At 37.2% G+C, this 23,082-nt stretch overlaps 1 protein-coding gene across 3 annotated transcripts in view; it reads right to left on the bottom strand.

Annotated features, from left to right (window-relative positions):
• MED14 (mediator complex subunit 14) overlaps positions 1 to 23,082 on the bottom strand; it is a 60,404-nt gene that overhangs the window by 15,287 nt on the left and 22,035 nt on the right. For all 3 annotated transcript variants that reach the window (XM_064483275.1, XM_064483274.1, XM_031445459.2), the window contains exons 12-22: positions 22,412 to 22,490; positions 18,500 to 18,659; positions 15,268 to 15,462; positions 14,750 to 14,884; positions 12,128 to 12,204; positions 6,532 to 6,692; positions 6,294 to 6,440; positions 5,493 to 5,584; positions 4,400 to 4,552; positions 3,910 to 4,179; positions 601 to 741 (exon numbers count right to left, since the gene is read on the bottom strand). In XM_064483275.1, the coding sequence (XP_064339345.1) occupies positions 601 to 741; positions 3,910 to 4,179; positions 4,400 to 4,552; positions 5,493 to 5,584; positions 6,294 to 6,440; positions 6,532 to 6,692; positions 12,128 to 12,204; positions 14,750 to 14,884; positions 15,268 to 15,462; positions 18,500 to 18,659; positions 22,412 to 22,490 (1,610 nt within the window). The remainder of the gene's footprint in view (positions 1 to 600; positions 742 to 3,909; positions 4,180 to 4,399; positions 4,553 to 5,492; positions 5,585 to 6,293; positions 6,441 to 6,531; positions 6,693 to 12,127; positions 12,205 to 14,749; positions 14,885 to 15,267; positions 15,463 to 18,499; positions 18,660 to 22,411; positions 22,491 to 23,082) is intronic.

Here is a 23,082-nt window from a genome sequence, read left to right as displayed (position 1 = left end):
GAACATTCTTGTGTTTTTTTGGCTGCATCTCTGTTGTGTATATACCTAAGGTAGAACTGTGAACTCAGAGTCATGCATAATGTTCAGCTTCAACACCCTAGAATACTGCTAAGCACCACTGCAAGGCAGCTGTACCATTTTACAAACCTCACAATAGTAAGGGAGAGTTTCAGTTGGTCCTAATACCAAATGTTGGCAAGGATTATCAATTTTTTTTCTTAAAGCCATTTTTGTGGGTATGGGCTATTATCTCACTGTGATTTTAATGTGTATTTCTGTGATGCCAGATGACGCTGTTCACCTTTTCTGTGTTTAGACATAAACACATTTAGACATCCTCTTCTGTGACCACGTGGATGATCACGTGACAATATTTTAAGTGCACGAGTCTGAGGTTAATGCTACTTCTGGTACTTTTCATTTCCCATCACTGGAAGCCTCCTCCTCATCTCCCTCTGCCACTGTTTCTTCATATGGATTTCTTGGGCATCTTGGACCCACCAAGGATCTCCTTGCCTTTCAACAAAGAATCCCAGACATCTGTAGAACCTGTTAAGTTACACAAATGTGATACTGTTTGGAATTTCAGCTAGACATCACCTGTTGCTGGGGTGGTGGCTGGAGCTGTGAGATTAAAGAATCCATCATATCTCCTCCAATGGGAGAAGGGGGATTATCGTCCTCATTTACAGACCTTCTCCGAGCATCCTGATTGCTGTCAACAAACATATTCAGGAATGTCTGTGGATATAAAAAGGTAAAATTTAGATTATTTTACCTAACTTTAGTCAGATATTCTTAATTATTTAGAATATGTTAACAGAAACAAACATATGTCCGTCTCTGAAATGTAAGTTTGACAGATGGTCACTATTGTTAGGTTAACCTAGAAGAGACAGTGATCATTTTGAAGGAAGGGGGGAAATTGAGGAAAATGGTTAACTACAACAATAAAAACAACATCTAAGTTAAAATGTATTATGTGAGCAGAAAGTTGAAGAAAGAAGTACACCCTGGCACCTTTCAATGCCAGGTCAAAATATTTTCTTATTAATTTCTGAATCAGAAATGGGGAAAAGAATAAAGAGTTGCATGGTAGGCATAAAAGTAACTTCAGTGACTTGGAAAATTTCCTATTCAGTCAGAGTGCTCACTTTTTAAGCCAGAAAATAGGAAAGAGGAAAATTGAATAAAGAAACTAAGCTATCTTTTCCCTTTTTATGTGACTTAATCTTGAACCATCAAGAGTGGGACAAGTCTTGTTTTACAGGGTATGTTATCAAAAATTAAGCAAGACGACCAGAATTTGTGCTCAAGCAGATTCTCTTTCTTTTAATATACTCCACTCTCTTAAAAAATATAGATTATAAGCTTATCAGAATTACTAAAAAGCTTTTAAAGGTCTGACTTCCAATTAAAGATGATAGCTACACAACACACATTTCATCCTCTCCCAACACCCCACTGAAAGTCCTAAAAAATTTTCTTTAGGCAATAAGCCACAAAGACAAAAAGAATAGAAGAGGAAAATAGCAAGAAATTCTGAGAGGCTGCAGAGCAGATGGCTGAGTGGTAAACTATCTGATGTGAGGATGCTGTATCCTAAGCAAGCGGTGGGGAAAGCCAAGAAGCAAAGCTATTTCCATCCAGATCCCCAAGATACATAGAAACTGGCAGCACCAGATACCTCTGGAAATGGGGATGAAAGTGAGACTAAAAGCAGAAGGACCAAGTGAAAGTCTCTTGAAGAGACAGTGAAACCCTCCCAGAGCCTCTGTCACTCCCACTGAGTTAGGCTGACCGCTACCACCTTGGTGGAGGGTCTCTGATTTGGGGGATTCTAGAAATCAGTTGAGAGAAGTGGTACCATAGTAAAAATGAAGATTAAAATTTACATTCTGAATGCTGAGTTTCCTTCTCTTATGTAACTGGCCCAAAACTGGGAGCCAGATGATGTACAGTATCTATGCAGTCTTGATACTCTTCTCTGGGCACTCACACCAGCCCAACAAAAAGACCTAAAGGTACTGACATTGGGAGTTACCCAATGAAATGGCCCAAGCAGATCATCCTGCAGTGAAGAGCACAACAAGTCTCACTTTTCAACAAAAGCAGAGTTAAGAAACACTTAATATATGAAGAAAAATACTAATATGAAAGAGATGAAAACAAAAAAAGGTGGATGAAATAGAGATTATGTAGGAAGAAAAGAGGTTAAGAGAAGATAATGTAGCCATATAGAATATGATGTCATAAAATGAACATTCAGAAACAAAAATGCTCTCAGAAATTTTTTTTTAAGATGGCACCCCCTCAAAAAAACCCCAAAACTTGATGGAAATGAAAAATAGAAGGACTGGAAGGAAAAAGATGAGGAAATCTCCCAGAAACAAAGAAATAAAAAACAGAAAAGATAAGAAAATTAGAGGATAAGTCCAGGATAACCAACATCAGAATAGTAGGGGTACCAACAAGAGCTAACAGAGAATGCAAAGGGGAAGACTAGAGAAACAATGCAAGGAAATTTCCCAGAGCGAAAGGATGTAAGTTTCCAGACTGAAAGAGTCCACTTAGTCACATAAGGTTCAAGGACAGGAACAGGACTGAATGTCTCAATGGTCACAATGAAGCTAGAGGACGATGGAGCAATCAATGCCTTCAAAATTCTTACAATGATTGCAACCTAGAATTCTACACCTAGCCGCTCTCTCAATTAGATGAGGGTAAACTAAAGACGCTTTCAGACATACAAGGTCTCAAATTAACCTCCCACGTACCTTCTCCCAGGAAGCTACGTAGAAAGTATTCCACCAAAACAAGTAAACCAAGAACAAGATGTGGGGCCCAAGCCACAGGGCACACAACACCATTCTTCTGCAGATTTCTACACTAAAACTGGGCAAAAGGTCTGGAGGACGGTGGAAGAGATTTCTTCAAGATGAAACTGGTAAGGTGTCTGATGCATGAACATACTGAAGGGAGAGTTACATATATGGGAGAGACTTTAAGGCTGAGTTACTGGTAAGTATAGAGAGAGCTAAGGAAAAAAAAGTTAGTAATTCCCAGGAAAATAAAATGTTGAGCAAGACACAAAAAGTAATTACAGGAAGCTTGGTAGAATAGTATTATATATTCATGATAATGTGAACACTGAAAAATCATCTCATCACAATGGCTACCTAACCATATTGCGAGGTTGCAGGAAAGGGAGAAGGCATCTGTACTGAGAGCGGCCTGGAAAGGGGAGGAGGCATATAAGAGAGAATTTAAAAAGAATTAAGTCCCCATCTTCCATTGTGAGAAGCAGATACTGCCCTCAACTAAGAAGTCCAACAAACAGCAATGAAAGCTAGCTATTTAGAGGTAAGGATGTAAATACCAAGAGAATGAGCGATGTAAGGGTTGAAAACAGAGCAGAAAAAGGGCAAGTGTAGAACTAATTTTCCAAACAAGCCTTTTGGAACTATTTGACTCTAAACTGTAATAACATATAATTGAGCTATCACACCAAAATCTCCAGGGCTTGTGACCCAGGACCCTACATTTTAAAAAAGTATTATAGTTGAACTAATGATCAAACCTTCTCAATATTTAGTGATAAAGACTACTTTTAAAGTTTCTTGAAACTCCCAATAGCAAATAGCACTCTCTTCAGTATCTTCCGCCTTATCCATTTATGTGGTAAGGAAATAAAAGAAAGGACATTTTTTCATCTCATACACATCGGCACAGCACTTTATTAGGACTTCCAGCTCCTTCAGAATGAAGTTGCAGAGATGATGAAGTAACACGGCTACTTATTACATTTAAACAGGAATTTGTTGCTTCCCCCCATTATTTCCCCCTCGAAGGAACTGTTCTCAAGATCATATTTATGTTTACTAATGCTGTAACACTAAAGTCTGTTACCTTGAGTCCTGGTGCAGGATAAAAACCTTCAACTAACTTGCTGTTATCAAAAAGACTATAGGCCCCGTCCCGGATGGCCACAACGCCCCGGCTCCGGCAGTATATGTCAATGCAGTACATATTCCTGAAGGCCAGTCTGATGTGGGTGGACGACTGCGGCAGGATGGAGAAGCACTGGTAGGCAGTGTTGGTTCTCTGGGTCAAGCCCAACATCGGCACAGTGGGCAGCTTGTTGATGGCATTCAATGGAGCCTGAGTATCAAACAATACCTACAAGGAACAAACGCAGTGTCAGCAGCCAATTTCTGTGCAAATGCTAAAATCTCAGAATTTTCAAGGTATAATCACCACAAATTAGAGTGTCCTTCTGGCATTCTTCATAAAATCTTCTGTCATTGAAGACAAGTTAAGGCCACATGATTTTTTGAGGAGTTTTACATCAGACACTAACATTCAATCTTATTTTTAAACGTAAAACAAACTTAATTACCTGTAATAACTGAACCACATTTGGTGTTTTATTGAACATTTCTTGAAGCTGATGGAGAATGGTATTGTGACAGTTACTGCATCCCGAGTTTGGACCAACAGTTCCCAAAGAAATGTGAAATTTCTGATGTATGGAATTCCATTGGATACTAATCTAAATCAAAGAGATTACACGTTGCAGAAAATAAGAAAGGAAAAGATTCAAGCAGAAGGAAAAATCATGTTTAAACAGTAAGGCAAAATGCCAAAGATCTAAATGAGGTCTTTTTTGAAAGCAACTCATAAGACTCTAAACTCTAGACGTGCTGTCACTAAGGACCAGTATATTCGCTGAGCATGTGTGTATTAGACAGCCCACTTCTACTAAATAAAACAGAAAGAGAAGGTGCTAAAGAAAAACAAATTTGACTCAAATCATCAGTTTCTTGTTTTTCAATTTTTTCTTGAACTGAGGAAGAGTCACCCTCTTTAGGTGAGCACCATCACAGAGGGAAAAGAAGCGAGCCCAACACAGACGTCACCTTCAGTTAACAGATTTTAAAACACTCAAGTAATTTCAGGTATTACTTTATGTGGAAGAGTCCAGAAAAAAGCCAGCTGGCTGAATTTACATATTAAATTTCTAGGACTTTACATGTGAAGTGGGGAAAAAAATAAGGAACTATAGATTATGGGGAATACCTTCAAGATTAAGATAGGATCAAACAACGTTAATAATCCTGTGACTAAAAGCAGACATACCATATTGTTCAAGACCATTCATACATAATCTTCATTATAATAATCACTCTGCTAAGCAGATTTGAAATCAGTGAAGGAAAAAATACAGACACCAAAAGCACATTACCTTGTCCAAAACTCTTCAAGAATACATACACCAAAGAGGGCAGAATTTTTGTTTTCAATTTTAAAGAGTTAATAAGCATCATAGTATACTATATTTACATCAATAAAATATTTAAAAATTACCATTTTATCCTTAATTTTTACTTGAGCCCTCAATTATTTCAAGAAAGTTTTCACGATTTTTGAATTCTTATTTTTTAAAAAAATGTATGAGAGGAACTTCAGTTTTAATTAATTCACAGACTTACTGAGCTTCCCTTGGTGGTTCCATAACACAAGATAAGCTTTCGGTAATTATAAACACGAACTTCTGAGAAAATGTTTAGATGCGTGGGTATGTCTAAACAGGAAGAAAGCAAAAAGGAATTTAAGATTATGCATGAAAAATTTAAAAATATATATTTAAAAAGAGGGCATCTTGGTAATATTATATGCCTAGATAGAAAAGTCTCTCTCTATATATCTTAATTTTAAAAAAAAGGAGGAAGCAAAAAAGACAGCACAGCATAAACAGATAGTAGGCTTCCATTTCCATTCCTACAAAAGGGCAGGGGTGGAGATGCCCTGAAGCAGTACAGCGCAGGGGTTATTAGGGAGTTCCAATTCCCTTCCAATGTCCTTCATGAGCTACGTAAACCTCAGCAAGCTTCTTATGTCTCTATGATTTGTTTTTCTTCATTTGTAAAATGAGGAATAATAAATTACCGACCTCACAGGGTGATTGTGAGGACTGAATGGGTTAATGCCAGTAAACTATTTACTACATTGGTATGGCACATAGTAAACTCTCCGTAAGTACTAGTACTATAACCTGGCACACCTGTGTGTGAACATTGCTGAATGCATAAGAAACCTAACAGTGGTTGTCTCGTGGGGAAGGAAATTTAAGTCTGAGCTAAAAGGGAAACTTACTTTTCATTAGATAAACTTATGAATTCTTAATTTTTATTTTTTTACAATGTGCATGTTTTAATTCTTCAGTTAAAAAAGGTGTTGGGGTGTGGGGGGGATGCCTTTTTCCCCCCAAAAAGGAAAATTATCACTTGTACCTGGTAGAGAACGTGCAAATTCCAACACACACTCATATAATCGTGCAATGCTATTCCAGTCATTAAGGAACATTTCAACCACTTTTCTACCACCAACGGGTTCAGACAACAGGTTTTCATATGTCAGATAAACATGCCGGGATGGTCCTACAGGATTAAATGAGAAGATTAACAGTAATCAATACTGAAAGAAAAAAATCCAGAAATATGCAAAGACAAAGTGTGTGAAGGATCTTACCTTGCTCCCTGGTAGAAGTACCGTTAAGTGGACAATTTGCAAACACTAACTCTGCCACCCATGTGCGGTTATTTCTACCTTGTAATCGGAAAGTGCAATCGAGCAGAGAGCGGTCCAGAGCCTTTTGGGTTTCCTCAGTTACTCCCTTACAGGGAGGAATTCTGGTGATGAAAGATAGCATATGAAGTGGACTTCATATCATAGAAAGACAAAAACACAATTTACACAATGACAGGCAGGGTATCATATTAGAACTTTGGTTCAAGCTCCACTACTGGGCACCTTCTGCAAGAGAAGGAAGCAATTCATAGAATTCACAGCAATTAATAGCATTTAACTCACTCCCATTCATAACAACATGGATTAGGACACTCATTTTAACAAAGTGATTTGCCTTCATCCTTAATCTTGTTGTTAGAGAAGACCAAAATTCTTCAGAATGAAAATCAAAGATACTGGCTTTCTATGAAATCTACCCAGCACATCCTGAAGGAAAAGCTAAGGGGAACAAAAATACTTGTAAAATCACTCTGAAGACAGGATGATACAGTGGAAAGAACAGGGGCTTTGGATGGTCAGGGACGTGCATTCTAATTCTGACTCAGCCACATTTAACCTCTCTGAATTTCAGTTTCCCAACTATAAAATGGAGATAAATAATTACCTAATGGGTCACTGATTGTAAAACATGACAAAACATACATATGTAAAGTGCTTATGGTGGCTGATACAGCAGGTATTCATATGTTAAGTTTCTCCTTGCAGTAAAACCAAGTCTTGATCACTGACTACCGTAACAAAATTTCAGGTTCATTATCCGCCCCTGCCTTCCCCTCCTCCTCTGTACAGGTAACTCATTGTGATGGAGCTTTACATGTATCAACTCATTTAACACAGACATTGTCACTTATATATACCACATGTATAAGAGGAATGTATTAGCTTTGGTGTCTTATAATACTCAACTGTTTTCTTCTTTCAGCTTTAGGAACTATCTTAATTTGTCATAAAACATTATGGGGGAATATATTTTAGCTTTTTTTTTCAGTAACAGATGAAACAATGAGATAATATATTATTTAATTACACATTATCCTTTAACTCATGGGGAAGGTGGGTTAATTCTCATACTTGGTATAATGATTTTCAAAATCTAAGGCAAAAAAACAATAAATAGAACTAGAAATATGGAATTTTGGTTTAGGCTTCTTATTCGGAATACAATACCCAGAACAGCGTTTCTCAATGTTGGCAATATTGACATTCTGGGCTGGATAATCCTTTTCTGTTGTTGTTAATTGAAGTATAGTTGGATAATTCTTTGTTGCAGGGGCTGTCCTGTGCAGCCCTGGCCTCTATCTACCAGATGCCAGTAGCACCTCCCAGCCCCTCTTCTCAGTTAATGATAACCAAAAATGTCTCCAAACATTGCTAAATGTTCCCTGGCGGGGAAAACTGCCCTGAGGTTCAAAACCGCCAACCTAGAATAAACAATTTAAGAGAGTACAAAAGAGACAAAGATTGCGTGTAGTAAAAAATAAAATCTGTAGAAGTGGGAGGAAAGCTATACAGGTTGCATAAAAACAGAATTAATGCAGTGCTAAAATTTTCTCAATTAATTAAAAATTCTACCACAGCTCATCTTAAATGTACAGGCTTTTTAAAAGTTTTTTTCAAAAGTTAATCTTTCATACTACATACTTGTTATCACTCACTACCAGAAAGATTCTGTCCAATGTTACTTGGGGTAGTTACTATAGAAATTGCATACATTGCACGTATGTTTTCAACTTCGTAGGTATAATGAGGACTTTTGCTTGCCCTTACCCCTCAAAACGTAACCCTAACCCCCATGGGAGTTAGAAAGCAGCCAACTCAGATTTTTAAATCTTCATTTTGAAAAGAGAAATGCAATACATTATCTTCTTTTCATGTAAAATAGGTGTTTCATGAAATTCATTTGGTTAGAAAATGAACACACAGAAGTCAGCATGTTTTCAAGTGGGAACTAAGGTAGGAGGAATACTCCTTCCAATTTATGTTCTCAAGGACAACGTGACCCTGAAAATGTATTCTCTGTCATTTTTGTAACCTGTCATACAGATATAACTGGCTTTATTTCAAGGAACCTGTAAAATATTTACTTGCTTTTAAGGTTATACATGTAACAAAGAGAATAAAAATAACAGTAACTTTAAACCTCCCAGTATGATCACGTGAGGAGGAAAAGAAAAACAGCTTCCTCAAAAGGAAAGCTGACAAAATTGTTATAAATTCAAAATACTGCAAAATACTTTTATATTCGCCAAAAATTAAGAACCAATGAAGACGTTTCCTGGACAATGGATTTACTGAATCTGAAAATTTCTACCCATTCAAAAAAGTTTTTCCATCTAAACACCTGCTCCTGACTGTTTTTTCTCCTGTAATTCTGAGTATTGAACAAATTTAGGAACTAGGCTTTGCTCTTTTAGGGCAGATATGTGTCAGCACTGCTCCTTCTCGGCCATCATGTGCTGTGTGTCAGTTTCGTTCTGAGGGATTTTCCAAACATCAGCAACCACATTATGTCTCCATGGGGCAAAAGTGGGGAGGAGCATCACTGAAAGTGCTAGTAAAAGCAGTGCAACTGCGCCTACAAGTGGAGCGGGTTGTATATAGGCTGCACGTGCCTATGCAGAGGGACAGAGTCGCACAACTGACACAAGCCGAGTCACACAACCCGGAAAAAAAGAGCTGTGCCTGTGTGTAATTTGCATAAGCTACAAGAGGCAAAGAAACACAACGGACAAGATAAAAAAAACACTGTGGGTGTGGCTAGAGGAGCGGCAGCACTGCTCATTCCTGTAATGTTAGTCCAGGAGAGGGTGGAGAGTTTGCTCTCCGGGCACTGTGAGCATGCTGCTCTTGAGACCGTGTCATTTGTGCTGTGGGGTCAAGGCTATCAAGGCTCCCCTGAGTCTGCACAAGGCAATAGGTCCACGAACCACAGCAGTCTAAGGTGCTTACCATGATATTTTCAGAGATACAGCAAGGAGGCCTGCTCAACAGATTTTCAAGGAGGTACGTTGAACAAGAACATATTTTTAGCAAAGAGGAGAAAGATGTGCTCAATTTTAAAGCTTTAAATATCAACTCATACCCCTATTTAATATGAATATATCTAGGATGAAAAGCCTAAGAGGAAAGTTTCTGAAGATTAAGTGTATGAGAGCAATTACATACTAATTAGATCTATACCAGATTTTAATTTAATAAAATCATATTTAAACATTTATTATTTTTTCCTTCTTTATTTCTATGAAGAAAATATCCCCAATAATGGGACAGCATGTACCAGACAAACATATCTTTAATTTATCTATTTCTATATATTTTCTTTTTAAGTTTTAAATAAAGAAAATAGCTGGATATAGTAAAGACTTTTTGAAAAAGTATTATAAAATGAAGCTAAAAAATATGAAATGTTTCCTTCCTAGATAAGGACTATTACGAGTTCTCTTGACTTCAAGAAGGGGACTAAAATTTCTTTCGTAAAAATGCTGAGAGCAAGATATTTTAAGATTCTTGCAAAATGTGAAAAATATAACTAAAAGAATAGAACACAAATATTATCATCATCTACTTATCTGCAGTCGTCAAGAAGAGTGAAAAGACAAAAACCCCTGTATTTTAGGCAGAAGTAATTCAAAACCAAAGGCAAAGAAATTAAAAGTATTACATTTTCCTTTTGATTTTAGTCTAAGACCAGCTCCCTCCCTGGAAGACTTTTTGTAGACACACGTTAAGACAGCCGGGCAGGGAAGCTATTCCAGTTCTTCAACTCTTTATCTAAAGTGAGCACCAGGACACACGGGGGAGTGTACATTATCTGCTGGCCCTTCCTATCTTCCACGGGACAAACTGATTCCCAAGTAACAAAAATTAAAGCCCCACTGGCTCAAACCGCAGAGCTGCCATGTCTTGGCAGACAGAGGAATTCAATAAATAAAAACTGCTTCTATGATTTACATTATTAAGCAACATCTAAGAAATGTTACAAATACAAGAAAGAAGGAAGGAAGGAAGGAAGGAAGGAAGGAAGGAAAGGAAGGAAAGGAAGGAAGGAAGGAAGGAAGGAAGGAAGGAAGGAAGGAAGGAAGGAAGGAAGGAAGGAAGGAAGGAAGGAAGGAAGAAAGGAAGAAAGGAAGAAAGGAAGAAAGGAAGAAAGGAAGAAAGGAAGAAAGGAAGAAAGGAAGAAAGGAAGAAAGGAAGAAAGGAAGAAAGGAAGAAAGGAAGAAAGAAAGAAAGAAAGAAAGAAAGAAAGAAAGAAAGAAAAACTGCTTTCTGCACCAAAAAGGTTGATCTCTTAAACGGCATTCTAGCTTTGCAAGTCCATCCTGGTCACCTTATAAAGCACATACACTCTGTGTTAGTTTTCCCACTAAGCATCCTTTGGCTCCCTGTCCTCTACCCTTTCAGAACCAAGCCCTCTGCTCATCTCCCTCTGTGTACTCTTTCCTGGTGATCTAAGTTACTATCCCAGCTCAATTACTTTTACCTTGGTAATGACTCATCAACTTCTCCTGTCCAGACCTGTCATCTGAACTTGAGACACATCCCTGCCTGCCCAAAGGGATGCCTAGGCACCTCAAACTTCACAAAGCCCCTTCTGACTCACATCTTCAGTCACTTATTTCAGCAAACACCACAATCATCCATCACTTGCCCAAGATAAAACTAAGTCACCTTTGCCGCCTTCTCTTTTTTCCCATCTTTAGTATCAATCTAATTACCAACCCTTGCAGACTTCATCCCCTAAGTCCTTATGGAACCTTCCCTGGTCCATGCTACCAACAACTCTGATGTGAACCATTTCAGCAACTGGTTTCGCTGCTTCAGTCTTGTTCCCCTCCAATTTATTCTCCACACTGCTATCCATGAATTTTCAAAAACACCTATCTAATGGTGTCAGTTTCTGCTTAAAATCATCCATTAGGATAAAGTCTAGATTCCTTAAGGACACTTATAAAAGCCCTACAGGATCTGACCCAGTCCTGCTACATCTCCAGGCTCATCTCTCCCAACTCCAGCCATGCCCAACTGCTTTCAGTGCCAGGATGCTGAGGTTTCTCTTACCTCTAAGCCTTCATTTTAGCAGTTATCCCTTCCAGTTAGGGGCACCCACTCCCACCCTAGCTCCCTTTCCTCTGGCTGGTAATTCTCACCTCTACTTTGGCTTATGTACAACTAGTATTTCCCTGGGGATACCACTCCTGACTTCCAAACTAGCCCAGATCCCCCTGCCATGTGAACCCACAGCATCCTGAAGGGCCCTATCAGAATTCAAGCTGGACACATATTCACACTCAGTAAACATCTGCTGAATGAATGAAAGAAAGCCAGAAGAAAGACATCCTAAAATACCAAGTGGTGCTGGAGCTCCATCCTGCAGGTGAGAGAGAATCCTCCCCCAGACAGTAGTAATTCTATGCAGAAATCTGTGACATCCATAGGTTCTGAACTCTGCCTTATACTGACTCACAGAAGGAGAGGAGCAGCACTACAGTGTGGCTGCAGCGTGTGGCACCAAATGAGACACATGACAGGGACTTACTTCAATAAGCGAATTGCGTGGCTAAAGCCATCACCTTCCATTTGTACTCCTTGATGTGGAATCTCCAGATTGGACAACTGGAAAGAGAAAAGCACAGTTCTATCAGACCACCAGCTTTACAAAGTAAACTACCTTTTCTCAGTACTACTGTCTCTATTCTCGAGGAATCTGCTCTAGGGTCACTCTGTCCCAGAGTGACAACATATTAGGCATGAGCACTGTTCCCCATCATTTGATTTCCTGGGAAACTATATAAAGTCCAGTGAAATTCAGACGACCTAGAGCTTCTAGTTAAAAAAACACCTTCAATAAAATGAAAAGAAGAAAAAAACACCTCCATAGGTGGCAAATCTTCAAAATTCAGGAGATTATTAGATCTAATTTTTGCAGCAAGCCAAAAGTAATCCAGAATCAATTCTGGTGGTTCCAAATGATACAACTGTAAAATAATACTGGTTTTCTTGTGTGATTCAATTATGTTTGTGCAAAACAAAGTTTGAGGCATAGCCACATCTCATTTTTTAATTACAAACAATATTTTTCAGTTTATAATTTCTCTGGAATACATTTTTATTTTTAACAAACTATTTCCTCTGTGAAACCCAAGAAGAAAAGATTTCCAATTTATGCATTCACCCAGTGAGATATCTCTCCCAATTAGAGGATTCAGAAAATGAGTTAAAAAGGATGGTGCCTGAGACTCTGTCAGTTCAACTATAGGTTATGTATGTGTGCCCAAAAGTCATCTGACCTAGCAAAGAAACGACTGCCTTCAGCAGATATTCCCAGGTCTTCTCTGACAGACTATTTATATCCACCTTGTTCCAGAAAGGATTTAAGGCAGCCCTAAGTATTTGACTGAGTCTTGCTCTTTGGACCCGGGAAAAGCAGCGGTTTAGAAAAATAGCTGCTGACCAAATAGGCAGTCGGGGTTCAGATTCCAAAGGAAGCAAAGTGTGGGAGGGCTCAAAAACATGCCTCTGTTCTATGGATCAGAAACATAAACATTCCTGGTGAGATTAGATTTAGTTTAGTTACTCACATCTCAGTATAAACTACCTGAAGTCAGAAAATGTCTTTTTCATTGACAGGAGAAAAAGTAAGTTCTTAAGAGCTTGACTGAGTTCAGTGGAGTTGACTGTAACATGGCCTATGTGTGCGCTCCTATGTGCACAAGAACAGAAAAGCGGGCAGAAGGGCAGAGAGGCCATATGTCTATGGGTGTCTATGTGGGCACTACAAAGACACAAGTTTTTATGATTTCTAGCCTGTGGGTAGTGGGGAAGAGAGCACACAATGAACAAGGCATTACACTGTCACTGGGTATCATGCAGCCTCCCTTCCTACCGCATGGGAATCACTGAATGGCATTTACATAATCAACCTACATGGCACAAAGAAAAAGCCCAAGAACACACTCAAGTGGATAGGAAGCAGGGGCACTGTACAGTTTAGGAGCTACGGCCAGTTCCCAGACAAGAGGTCATCCATCAAGCTCATAGTTCTAGGAGCTAGGACATCGAGGACATGAGTTTCCATTTTAGGTGCCTATTTCTGGGCTTGGTTTTCTGGGCTGCTGTTGCGCCTCACAATTTCATACTTTAACCTCCGCCTCCGGATCCCAAAGCCCTATAAGGCAGGGATTGGCATACAACAGCTCATGGGCCAAATTCAGCCATTGCCGGTTTTGGTAAATACAGTTTTATTGGAACATAGCCACATTCATTTGTTTAAATATCAACTATGGCTGGTTCACACTGCAACAGCAGATCTGAACAGCTATAATAAGAGCCTATATGACCCACAAAGCCTAAAATATTTACCATCTGGCCCTTTACAGAAAATGTTTGCTGATCCCTGTTCTAAAGCATCAAAGTATTTTCAACAAGTCTTCCCAAGCTCAACTGAAATAATCCATGTCCACGTTTCCACGTCTCTTTTTCACTCCCAATAACTTACAGAAGGGAGGAGTCTTACAAAAAGTAAAACTCTAAACTACAGGGAAATCATTACTTTTAAGGGTTGAAAATCCTTGGCCAAAGCCCTTTTTGGAAATATAAAAACACAGGTTCTGTTACCTCCCTTTACTTTCTCGCTTGGGGATCATGCTAGATTATCACAACTGTGTATTCCTAAATGATATTCGTTCTGCGTAAGTCTACTGGTTCTTCCATGGGAATAAAGCAAAAATTTAACATTCTTTCTGACCTGCTTCTCAGAAAGGAACCCAATTTTATTAGTATATAAGCAATATGTTCGGCTTCACCCACTGAAAAACGAGCCGCCCCTTTATCAACTGACCAACTCTAAAAGTGTTAAATAATGCTCCTACTAAGAGGTACACAAGTAAAGTGTTAAAAAAAAAAAAAAGGACAACTTTTGAGAATTAACTGGGAAGAATTTACTTTCCATTTCCATAAAGACCACAGTTTGGAATCAGAGAGATGAAATAATTTAAGTCATGCTTTACATGTATACTATGAGATGCTGTGATTTCAACCCCACCCCTCCCAAAATAAACAAGATCACAGCCGTCTGGTTCTCCCAATGAAATCCATGTAGCTTTGGCAAGGCAATTAAAAAATTACTCTTTGAGTACCCAAAATTGTTCCAAAAAATTACCTCCATCCGAAGTCCTACAAATGGCATATTTGTATCACACATAGCGACAAAATGAGCTAGAACTTTATTGAAGGCACACATTTCTCCTGATCGTTTGGTTTTCTTGGGTTCAACTGGACACATGTCATCAGACAACTAGAATTTAAGTAAAGAACACAAGTGGGTAAAAAAGTATGTGTGTAATTAGTTAAGGCAGTTGGACTACTATAACAAAAGTCAAAGTTAACCAAAACAGATGTTAATTCAGTCAACAAATATTTACTGAGCAAATACTTACCTAAATACTGGAAATTTAGTAGTAAATATTATGTATTTACCAAGCTGCCTTGTGGAAAATGGTGCATAATTATTAATTGAGAAGCATCTTCAAGAAAATGTAGACATTTGTTACCTAAACCTTGTAGCTGCCCAGACTCTTAAAAACCATACCTAACTTCTTTCCCATATTAAAAATGGTTAAGGAACACAGCAAAGTTAATACCCACGAATCTTGTGCTCATTTCTATCTGTGGTCATACCTTGCGCTTGGTACCGGATCTAGGCTGTTTCCCAGATTTTGTACGATAAACTGATTCCTGGATGTTTTCCTTGAACTGCTGCAGCAGGAGGGCCATGACAGGGCTGTCTTCACGATCTGCAGCATTCACAGACATGAAGTAGTACTTGTAGGACAGCTGTGTGGGTTTATTGGGAACCTCCAACATCTCCACAACCTAAAAAGGCCCAAGTCAGAAATGAGACTCAGATACAATAAGTGTTGGATATTTTCCTGCTTATATCAAGCAGGGCTCAGAATTTTAAATCTAAAGCAAATGACTTTTCCTTTAAACAAGGACAAATCAGTCATGATCTCAAAAAAAGCACTGCAATTAAATATGTCATCTGTTTTCTAAAAAATAGGTCAGACTAAAGAGCAATGATAAAAGTAATTTAATTAAACTAACAGCATTAGGTGTTCTTGATAGTCATACTTTAGCTTATAAACTGAAAATATTTTCTACCTATGTCCAGGGGGTCTGCTAGATTTTCTAGAATGACATCTATTTCAAACTGCCCTGCTGTCTCCCTTATCCATTAAACACCCTAAGCATTCCACTATCATGGCAGAGAAAAATGACAACTGCCTCTCATACTTGGAAGCACACAAAGATCAACCTTGATTTTTCAACCGAAATACACGGTCACTGTGAGGATGAGGGTAACAACATCAGGAGTAGTTAACACTGATCTAGAGCTTACTGTGTGCCAGGTACTGTCCTAAGTACTTGACAGATGTTAACACATTTAATTCTCCTAACAACTCGATGAAGTAGAGATTCTTATCTTCATTTTTCTGATGAGGAAACTGAGGCACAAAAAAGTTAGGTTAATTGCCCAAGGTCTCAGAGGTAAGAAGAGATAGACTCGTGCTTTGATCCTAGACATCTGGCTCCAGAGGCCTTGCTCTTACTACACCAGCTTACTATTTCCAAGGTCTACCTAAAATTTAAGAAAAGTCCCCTAAATACTTTAATGAGAAAAATAAACACCATTGGGCAAAGCCCTTAACCAACACACACCTTTCTGTCTCTCTTCCTTCCTCCCCTCTCCCTCAACTCCCTCTCCCCACATTCTCTTCAGGAAATTGGCCAACAGCTAAGCATCGCCGAGGCACCTGAGGAAATCGAAGAATTAAAAGTAAAATGGAACTTCACCAAAGAAGACACATGGATGGCAGATCAACACATGAAAAGAAATTCAACATCATCAGCCACCAGGGCAGCATAAATCAAGACTACAATAAGATACCACTACGTATCTATCAGAATGGCTAACTTTTTTTTTTTTTAATCGCAATACTAAGAGCTGATAAGAATGCAGAGCAAATGGAACTCTCATATACTGCTGGCAGGAATGCAAAATGGTCTGGCCACTTTGGAAAACAGCTTGGCAGTTTCTTATAAAGCTGAACATACACTTAAGTGTATGATCCAACAATCCCACTCTTACTTATCCAAAAGAAATGGAAATTTAAGTTCACAAAACAATCTATTTGCAAATGCTTATAGCAGCTTTATTCACAACTGCCCCAAAATGGAAACAACCAAGATGTCCTTCAATGGGACACTGGTTAAACAAACTGTGATACATCCATACCAAGGAACACTACTCAGCAATAAAAAAAAGATCTATTATATACACAATGATATGGATGAAAATCAAAGGCATTATACTGAGTGAAAGAAACTAGACTGGAAGACCAAACTAGAGAGACAGAAAGCAGGTCAGTGGTCACTAGATGAGAATGGGGTGAGGGTTTGATTATAGATGGGCAGCATGAGGGGACTCTGGGGGGTGATGGATCTGTTCTCTGTCCTGTTGAGATGGAGATTACAAAACCATATGCATTTATTAAATCTCAGACACAAAAAAGTCTGAATTTTTACTGTATATAAATTATATCTTAATAAAGCTGGCAAAAGTAAAATAGTAGAAAGACATTTAAAGGTAGTAAGGCTTTAGAAGATTCTGTTCTTAATGTCCACGGCAGTTTTTTCCACTATTATGAATCTATCATCCCTAAGTGAGAAATATGGAGGATGAATGGTAATGTACATTCAGTTTTGGTCTAAACCATGTGAAACAAATTATGGCTTTATAACAAATCACTAGTCACTGAAACTTAAAGCCTGGCTTTTTGTTGATACTAAATAAGGGTCAGAAAATAATAAATTATAATCATTTTATTTTGTGTATGACTGAGTATAAAAGATCTTTGTGTGTTCATAGGTTTATTATGCATATCATTTCACATGTAGACCAGGCAGCTCACGGAGAACTCAAACAGCAATCCTCTGTCACGTGCCAAATCTAGTCCCACAGCTGGTGTTTTAAAATTCAGAAAAAAGTGCAATTCACATCAATGACAAACTTTTTAGTCTACATAAGTTACACTAACTTAATATATATCAGGCTACACAGGGTTCCTTTTTAAGATAGTATCTTTTAAAAGTACAGGCTCACAACCTTAAAAAAAAATTCACTCCCACTACCTTCAACCAACAATTCTGAATTAAATTTTTCAAACACCTTAGAATCTTAGCCAAAAGTATCAACTTGGTGTACACAAAATTTTCTATAAGCAGTAAATATATTTATGAAATATATGAGTCCATATTTCAAATTCTTGCAAATTTTAACCAATTCAAAGATCTCAAAGAAACTTAACTTGAAACCACCTGTCAAGAATGAAAAAGGGATAAAGATTTTACTGTGCACTGAAAGGTACATGCAATCAATGAAATGGATATATATGTCTTCGAGCAATTAAGGACGAAAAAATAAAGCTACTCTAGCCAGCCATATTTAAAAGGCAGCATTATGCAAGTTAACATTTGATTAAAACCAAACAAGTTTATCTGACACCAAAGCATCTCCAAACTTTCACAGTAGTCACTTGCAAATTCTTTCTTATACAGATGCCTCAGTCCAAGCAGAAACTAGGCGTCACTATAGGAGATGCTAGGGTGAGGGATGGGGGCAAACCTTATATTCCCAACCCTCCTAATCATTATATAATTTCTTAGAGATATGATTTTCTGCTCTCCCCCATCCCTACCATCTCTCCCCCTTCTCCTGGGTTGAGAATCACTATACAAAAGTCAAATATCTAAAAAAATACATTTGCAAATTAAACTAAACAATAAATTATTCAAGATACTAATAGAATTACTGAACTCAATCACCCAAATCATCCCTTCACATACTTACAATGTAGTATTGTGGAAGACGGGTAAGTTTAATGAACAGCTTATTCTTAGAAAGGTTTCCAATAGGATGGGTTGAATAATTGGACAGCTGTAATGTTTCACTGCTTATTGTAGGCAGGTGTTTTATAGATTGTTTGCAACGCTGTTGTCCAAGCCAAAACCTTAATTTAAAAGAGATAATCCACACCACAAAATTATAAGACTTGTCTGATTAGCTATGTGCTACTGATTTATAAATAGACTATTAGAAGAGCACTAAGAAACCAATTAATTTGAAATTTAACTGAACTAGTAAAAGGACACATGACCATAATGATGAATCATTTCTCTAGTTTTGTACTGGGTTGTTAGTTTTTTATTTTTTTTTTTTGGACTGTTAGTTCTAATTCTAGTTTAAGGAGTTTAAACTGCAGTGTGAATGGTCTGATTAGTTATAAGACAGAACTAACTAGTATTAAGGCTGAGACATTGTATCAGTTTTTTACAGGAGATTAAAGATTTCCTATGGTTACAAGACAGCACAAGCTAGTCTCAACATCCTTTATAAAATGCCTGAAGTGTTTATAAAATAAAATAGAACAAGTAATAAATAAGTATGAAAGTATCTCATTTTTCTGGTATCATAGGAGACATGTAGTCCCAGTTTTTATACTATGCATGTAAAGTGACGGGAATCCCTAATAGGTGCCAATGTTAACTAACTTCTTCCACTCTTTCTCAGTTAAGCCTCCAGATTTCACTTTGATGCTTCTATATAGAACCCCTCTCATTCCTTTTATTTGCTTATCTATCCTTGACACTAGGACACCATGTAATTATGTGAAAAGGGGATAAAATGATTGGTACACTAACTCTCACCGATCCACAATGAGACAACTCAGAAAATAAAAATATGAATTTAGAAGCTTTTCACAGCAACACAACAATGCCTCAACATCCAAGCTTATGATCACTAGGCTCGCCTTGCTGAACAGGGCATAGAACAGTTCGGGTGCTGTTGCATTTGTGTGATGAGCTTCCTGTGGTACAAAATGTGTACCAGCTGTGTGCAGTAAAACAATGTTTAATATAGAGCATTTTAAGGGCAGTTTGTAAACTATTACCCAAAAATGTATCAAATCTGGAAACTTTTTTTTAACAATGAAAAACAAATTTAACTGCAACTTCAAAGGATCACTTGCTAGAACTGGCTATTCATAAAGGAACGAAGATAAATTTTCAAAATACACCAATACCTGCTTCATTTTGGATGATAGTCAAAAACGAATATCCTAAACTTGCTAAAATTGCTTTCAAATCTCTACTTCCAGTTGCGTCAACATACCTTTGTAAGACTGGTATCTCTACTATGTGTGTTATTTTAAAAAAAACATAGAAACAGTTAAAATATACCTTATCTTCCATGATTATCATCATCATCAATCCAATCTAGATTAGATCAGTTAAAAGAAACAAGTTCATTTATCACATTAAAAATTCTAAATATAAGATATTACAAATATATATAAATTATAAATAAAGAAATAATAAATACAAAATAATCTTTTCCAAGCATATATGGAATTGCTTTCCCACTTTTTTTTGTTATCACTTTGTGGAACAAAAAATTTGAGTGTAAGAGTAAACATCTATATGTACACTTTTCATTTGTTTGTTTGAAGGGGTTGACAATTGGGTTTATTCATTTATTTCTATTTGGAGGAGGTGCTGGGGATTGAACCTGGGACCTCATGCATGTCAAGCATGTGCTCTACCACTTGAGCTATACCCTCTCCCTTATATGTATACTTTCAATGAAAAATGTGTATTGATTTAAAAATTTTTTTACGTCGTTTGTTCTGATTTTATATATTGAAATGCAATTTTATGTCTCTTGACTCTAATGAAAAAAATTGGAGCTTTTGAACATGCTTTTTCATTTCTTTTATAAGACTTTGTTTTCATTGCATATTATGAAAAAAGTAATCACACGAACAGATGCCCAACATCACCAGTCATTAGGGAAATGTAAATTAAAACCACAGTGAGATACCTCATCACACTCACTAGAATGGCTATAGTTGAAGACAGTAACAAGCATTGACAAGGATGCAGAGAAATGGAAAACCTCATATACTGCTGACGTAACTGTCAAATGGCACAGCTACTCTGCAAACTAGTTTGGCAGCTTTTTTAGAAACTTAAACATAAGTTTATTGTATGATCCAGTGATTCCATTCCTAGTGGAATGAACATGTAAGTCCACATATACACTTGCACATGAATACTCATAGCAGCATTATTCATAAGAGTCAAAAGTGTAAACAATTCAAATGTCCAACAACTGATGAATGGATAAATAAAATGTGGCCTATCCCTACAATGGAATATTAGTCAGCCATAAAAAGGAATGGAGTACTAAAACACCTTACAACATGGATGAATCTCGAAACATTATGTTAAGTGAAAGAAGCCAGTCACAAAAGACCACATACTTTATGATTCCATTTACATGAAATGTTCAGAAAAGGAAAGTCTACAGAAACAGAAAGCAGATTCACAGTTGCCTGGGGCTGAGGCTGAGAATGGGGATTAGCTGTAAATGAGCATCTTTTTGAGGCAATAGAAATGTTCTAAGTGTTCTAAAACTGAATTGTGGTTATGGTTACAAAACTCAGTAAATTTACTGCAAGTCATCGAATTGTACACTTAAAACAGCTGAATTTTATACTATATAAATTACATTTCAATAAAATTATTAAAAAAAAAGTCCCATGACAATTATCGATGAACTGGTCATTCACCAAAGATCATCTGAGAGGCACTACTATAAATGACAACCAGGGGACCTTTCTTACAAATAATGTGAGTTTAAGTACAGACACACATTTGATAAGTTTAAGGCTTTGGGGACTTGACTTTCTCGTTTTAGGTTATATTTCTACCAGCAGGAACTGCCAAACAACCTCAAGTTATGCAAGATGTGAATTACTAAGTATTTAAACCTTGTTGGTTTAGCCAAAATGCACAAAATGATGCTAAATCACTAAAATTTTTATTGTTACCCAGAGTAACGACTATCATTTTTCATATACAAACTAAACAGCTATTCAAAAGAAGGCTCATAGCATATCATCTATCTATTAGCATTAAAAATCATGTCCTGTTAATGAAAAAATTACTTGATTATGTTGAATTCTCCAGCTATTTACAAAACCAAAACTGGCAAAAGGAGAAGGGGTAGACTAGATGATCACAAAAGCAACAGATCCCACTGAACAGTCTAGCCCTTCACCCCCAGTCCTCCACCCTGCCATTCGCCAGTTCGGTTTTAATCTGATATTTATTTTTATCCCTTGGAATTCTGTTGTATTGAGTTAAAAAGAGAGTCTGTTCGAGTTGCCATAATGGTACCTTTGTGTACCAGGATGGTAATGAAATCTTGAATTATCTCTAGCTCCATTTTCAATTTTATTTAACAGTGTGAAGCATTCAAAGGATTTTGAAACAAACTGAATGACAGTATTAAAGAAGCAGAAATGACTATTCTGAAAGTGTCAGCTGGTAGATTCATACCATGAAGATTATCCTGGATAAGAATAGATAAGACTCTATTGCAAAGGACATTAGCTACAGTAAAATTCATTGTGTAAGTGACTTGCAGGGTGCTTGTACAGGAGAAAACATGGCAAACAATGAAAGCTGAGTGTCATACCCTTCATACCTATATTTGCCCTAGAGGGGAATTTGATAGGAAGCACTGCCATCTTGGACCTATTCCAAGAGAATTTAGATTCTAAGTACCAAAAAGCGCTCAAGTTTCATGTCACAAACATTAAGGATAGTGACTAATCAAGAGTAATAATGGAGAAGAAAATATATGCTGTCAAAATAAGTTTCCATTTTCAGTCCTGAGCTTAACAGACAAGCTTACTTCAGTTGTTGAATCCAAGGAATGATCCGTTTCATATCATCATTCACAGACTTCTCCATGTCATCCAGTGTGGACTGGTCTATGGAATAAAGCACTTCATTACATGAGACACAAAATATCTAGGTAGCCCAAAATTTAAATGAAAATTATTGTTTCAGTCAGAAAGTAGTGTTATTTTTGAGTCAGAGGAAAACTAAACTAAATGCATATGAGGCATAAATGAACCTACTTTGTTTTCCCTCTTAAGAGTTATAGTTAAGATAATTAATAGCAAATGTACATTGGCAGGAAGAATACGTAACAAAGAATAAGTTCCCAAAACTCTTAGTCTAGTTAATTAATATTTTAAACTCATAAGGATTTCAAACTCATAGTATTACTAGACTTAGAACCTTAAAAATTGTAAAAACTATAAAACACCATTAAAATGTTTATTAAACACAAATGGTTTCTGGCATAAGGAAGAACTGTTGGCTGAAGATTAGCTTGCTAAATGTCACTTAGAATTTTTAATGATACTAGAAAATGCTGACAATAGAATGCTGAGCAAAAAGCAAAATATAAAATAATTCAACAAAAGAAAAACGTATAGACAAAATTAGAAGAGCATTGCTATGGATTGAACTGTATCCCCCCAAATTCATATGCTGAAGCCCTAACTCTTAATGTGA

Source organism: Camelus dromedarius, chromosome X (genome assembly GCF_036321535.1).
Source record: "Camelus dromedarius isolate mCamDro1 chromosome X, mCamDro1.pat, whole genome shotgun sequence".
Taxonomy (NCBI): Eukaryota; Metazoa; Chordata; class Mammalia; order Artiodactyla; family Camelidae; genus Camelus; species Camelus dromedarius.
This window is presented reverse-complemented; position numbering and strand designations above follow the sequence as displayed.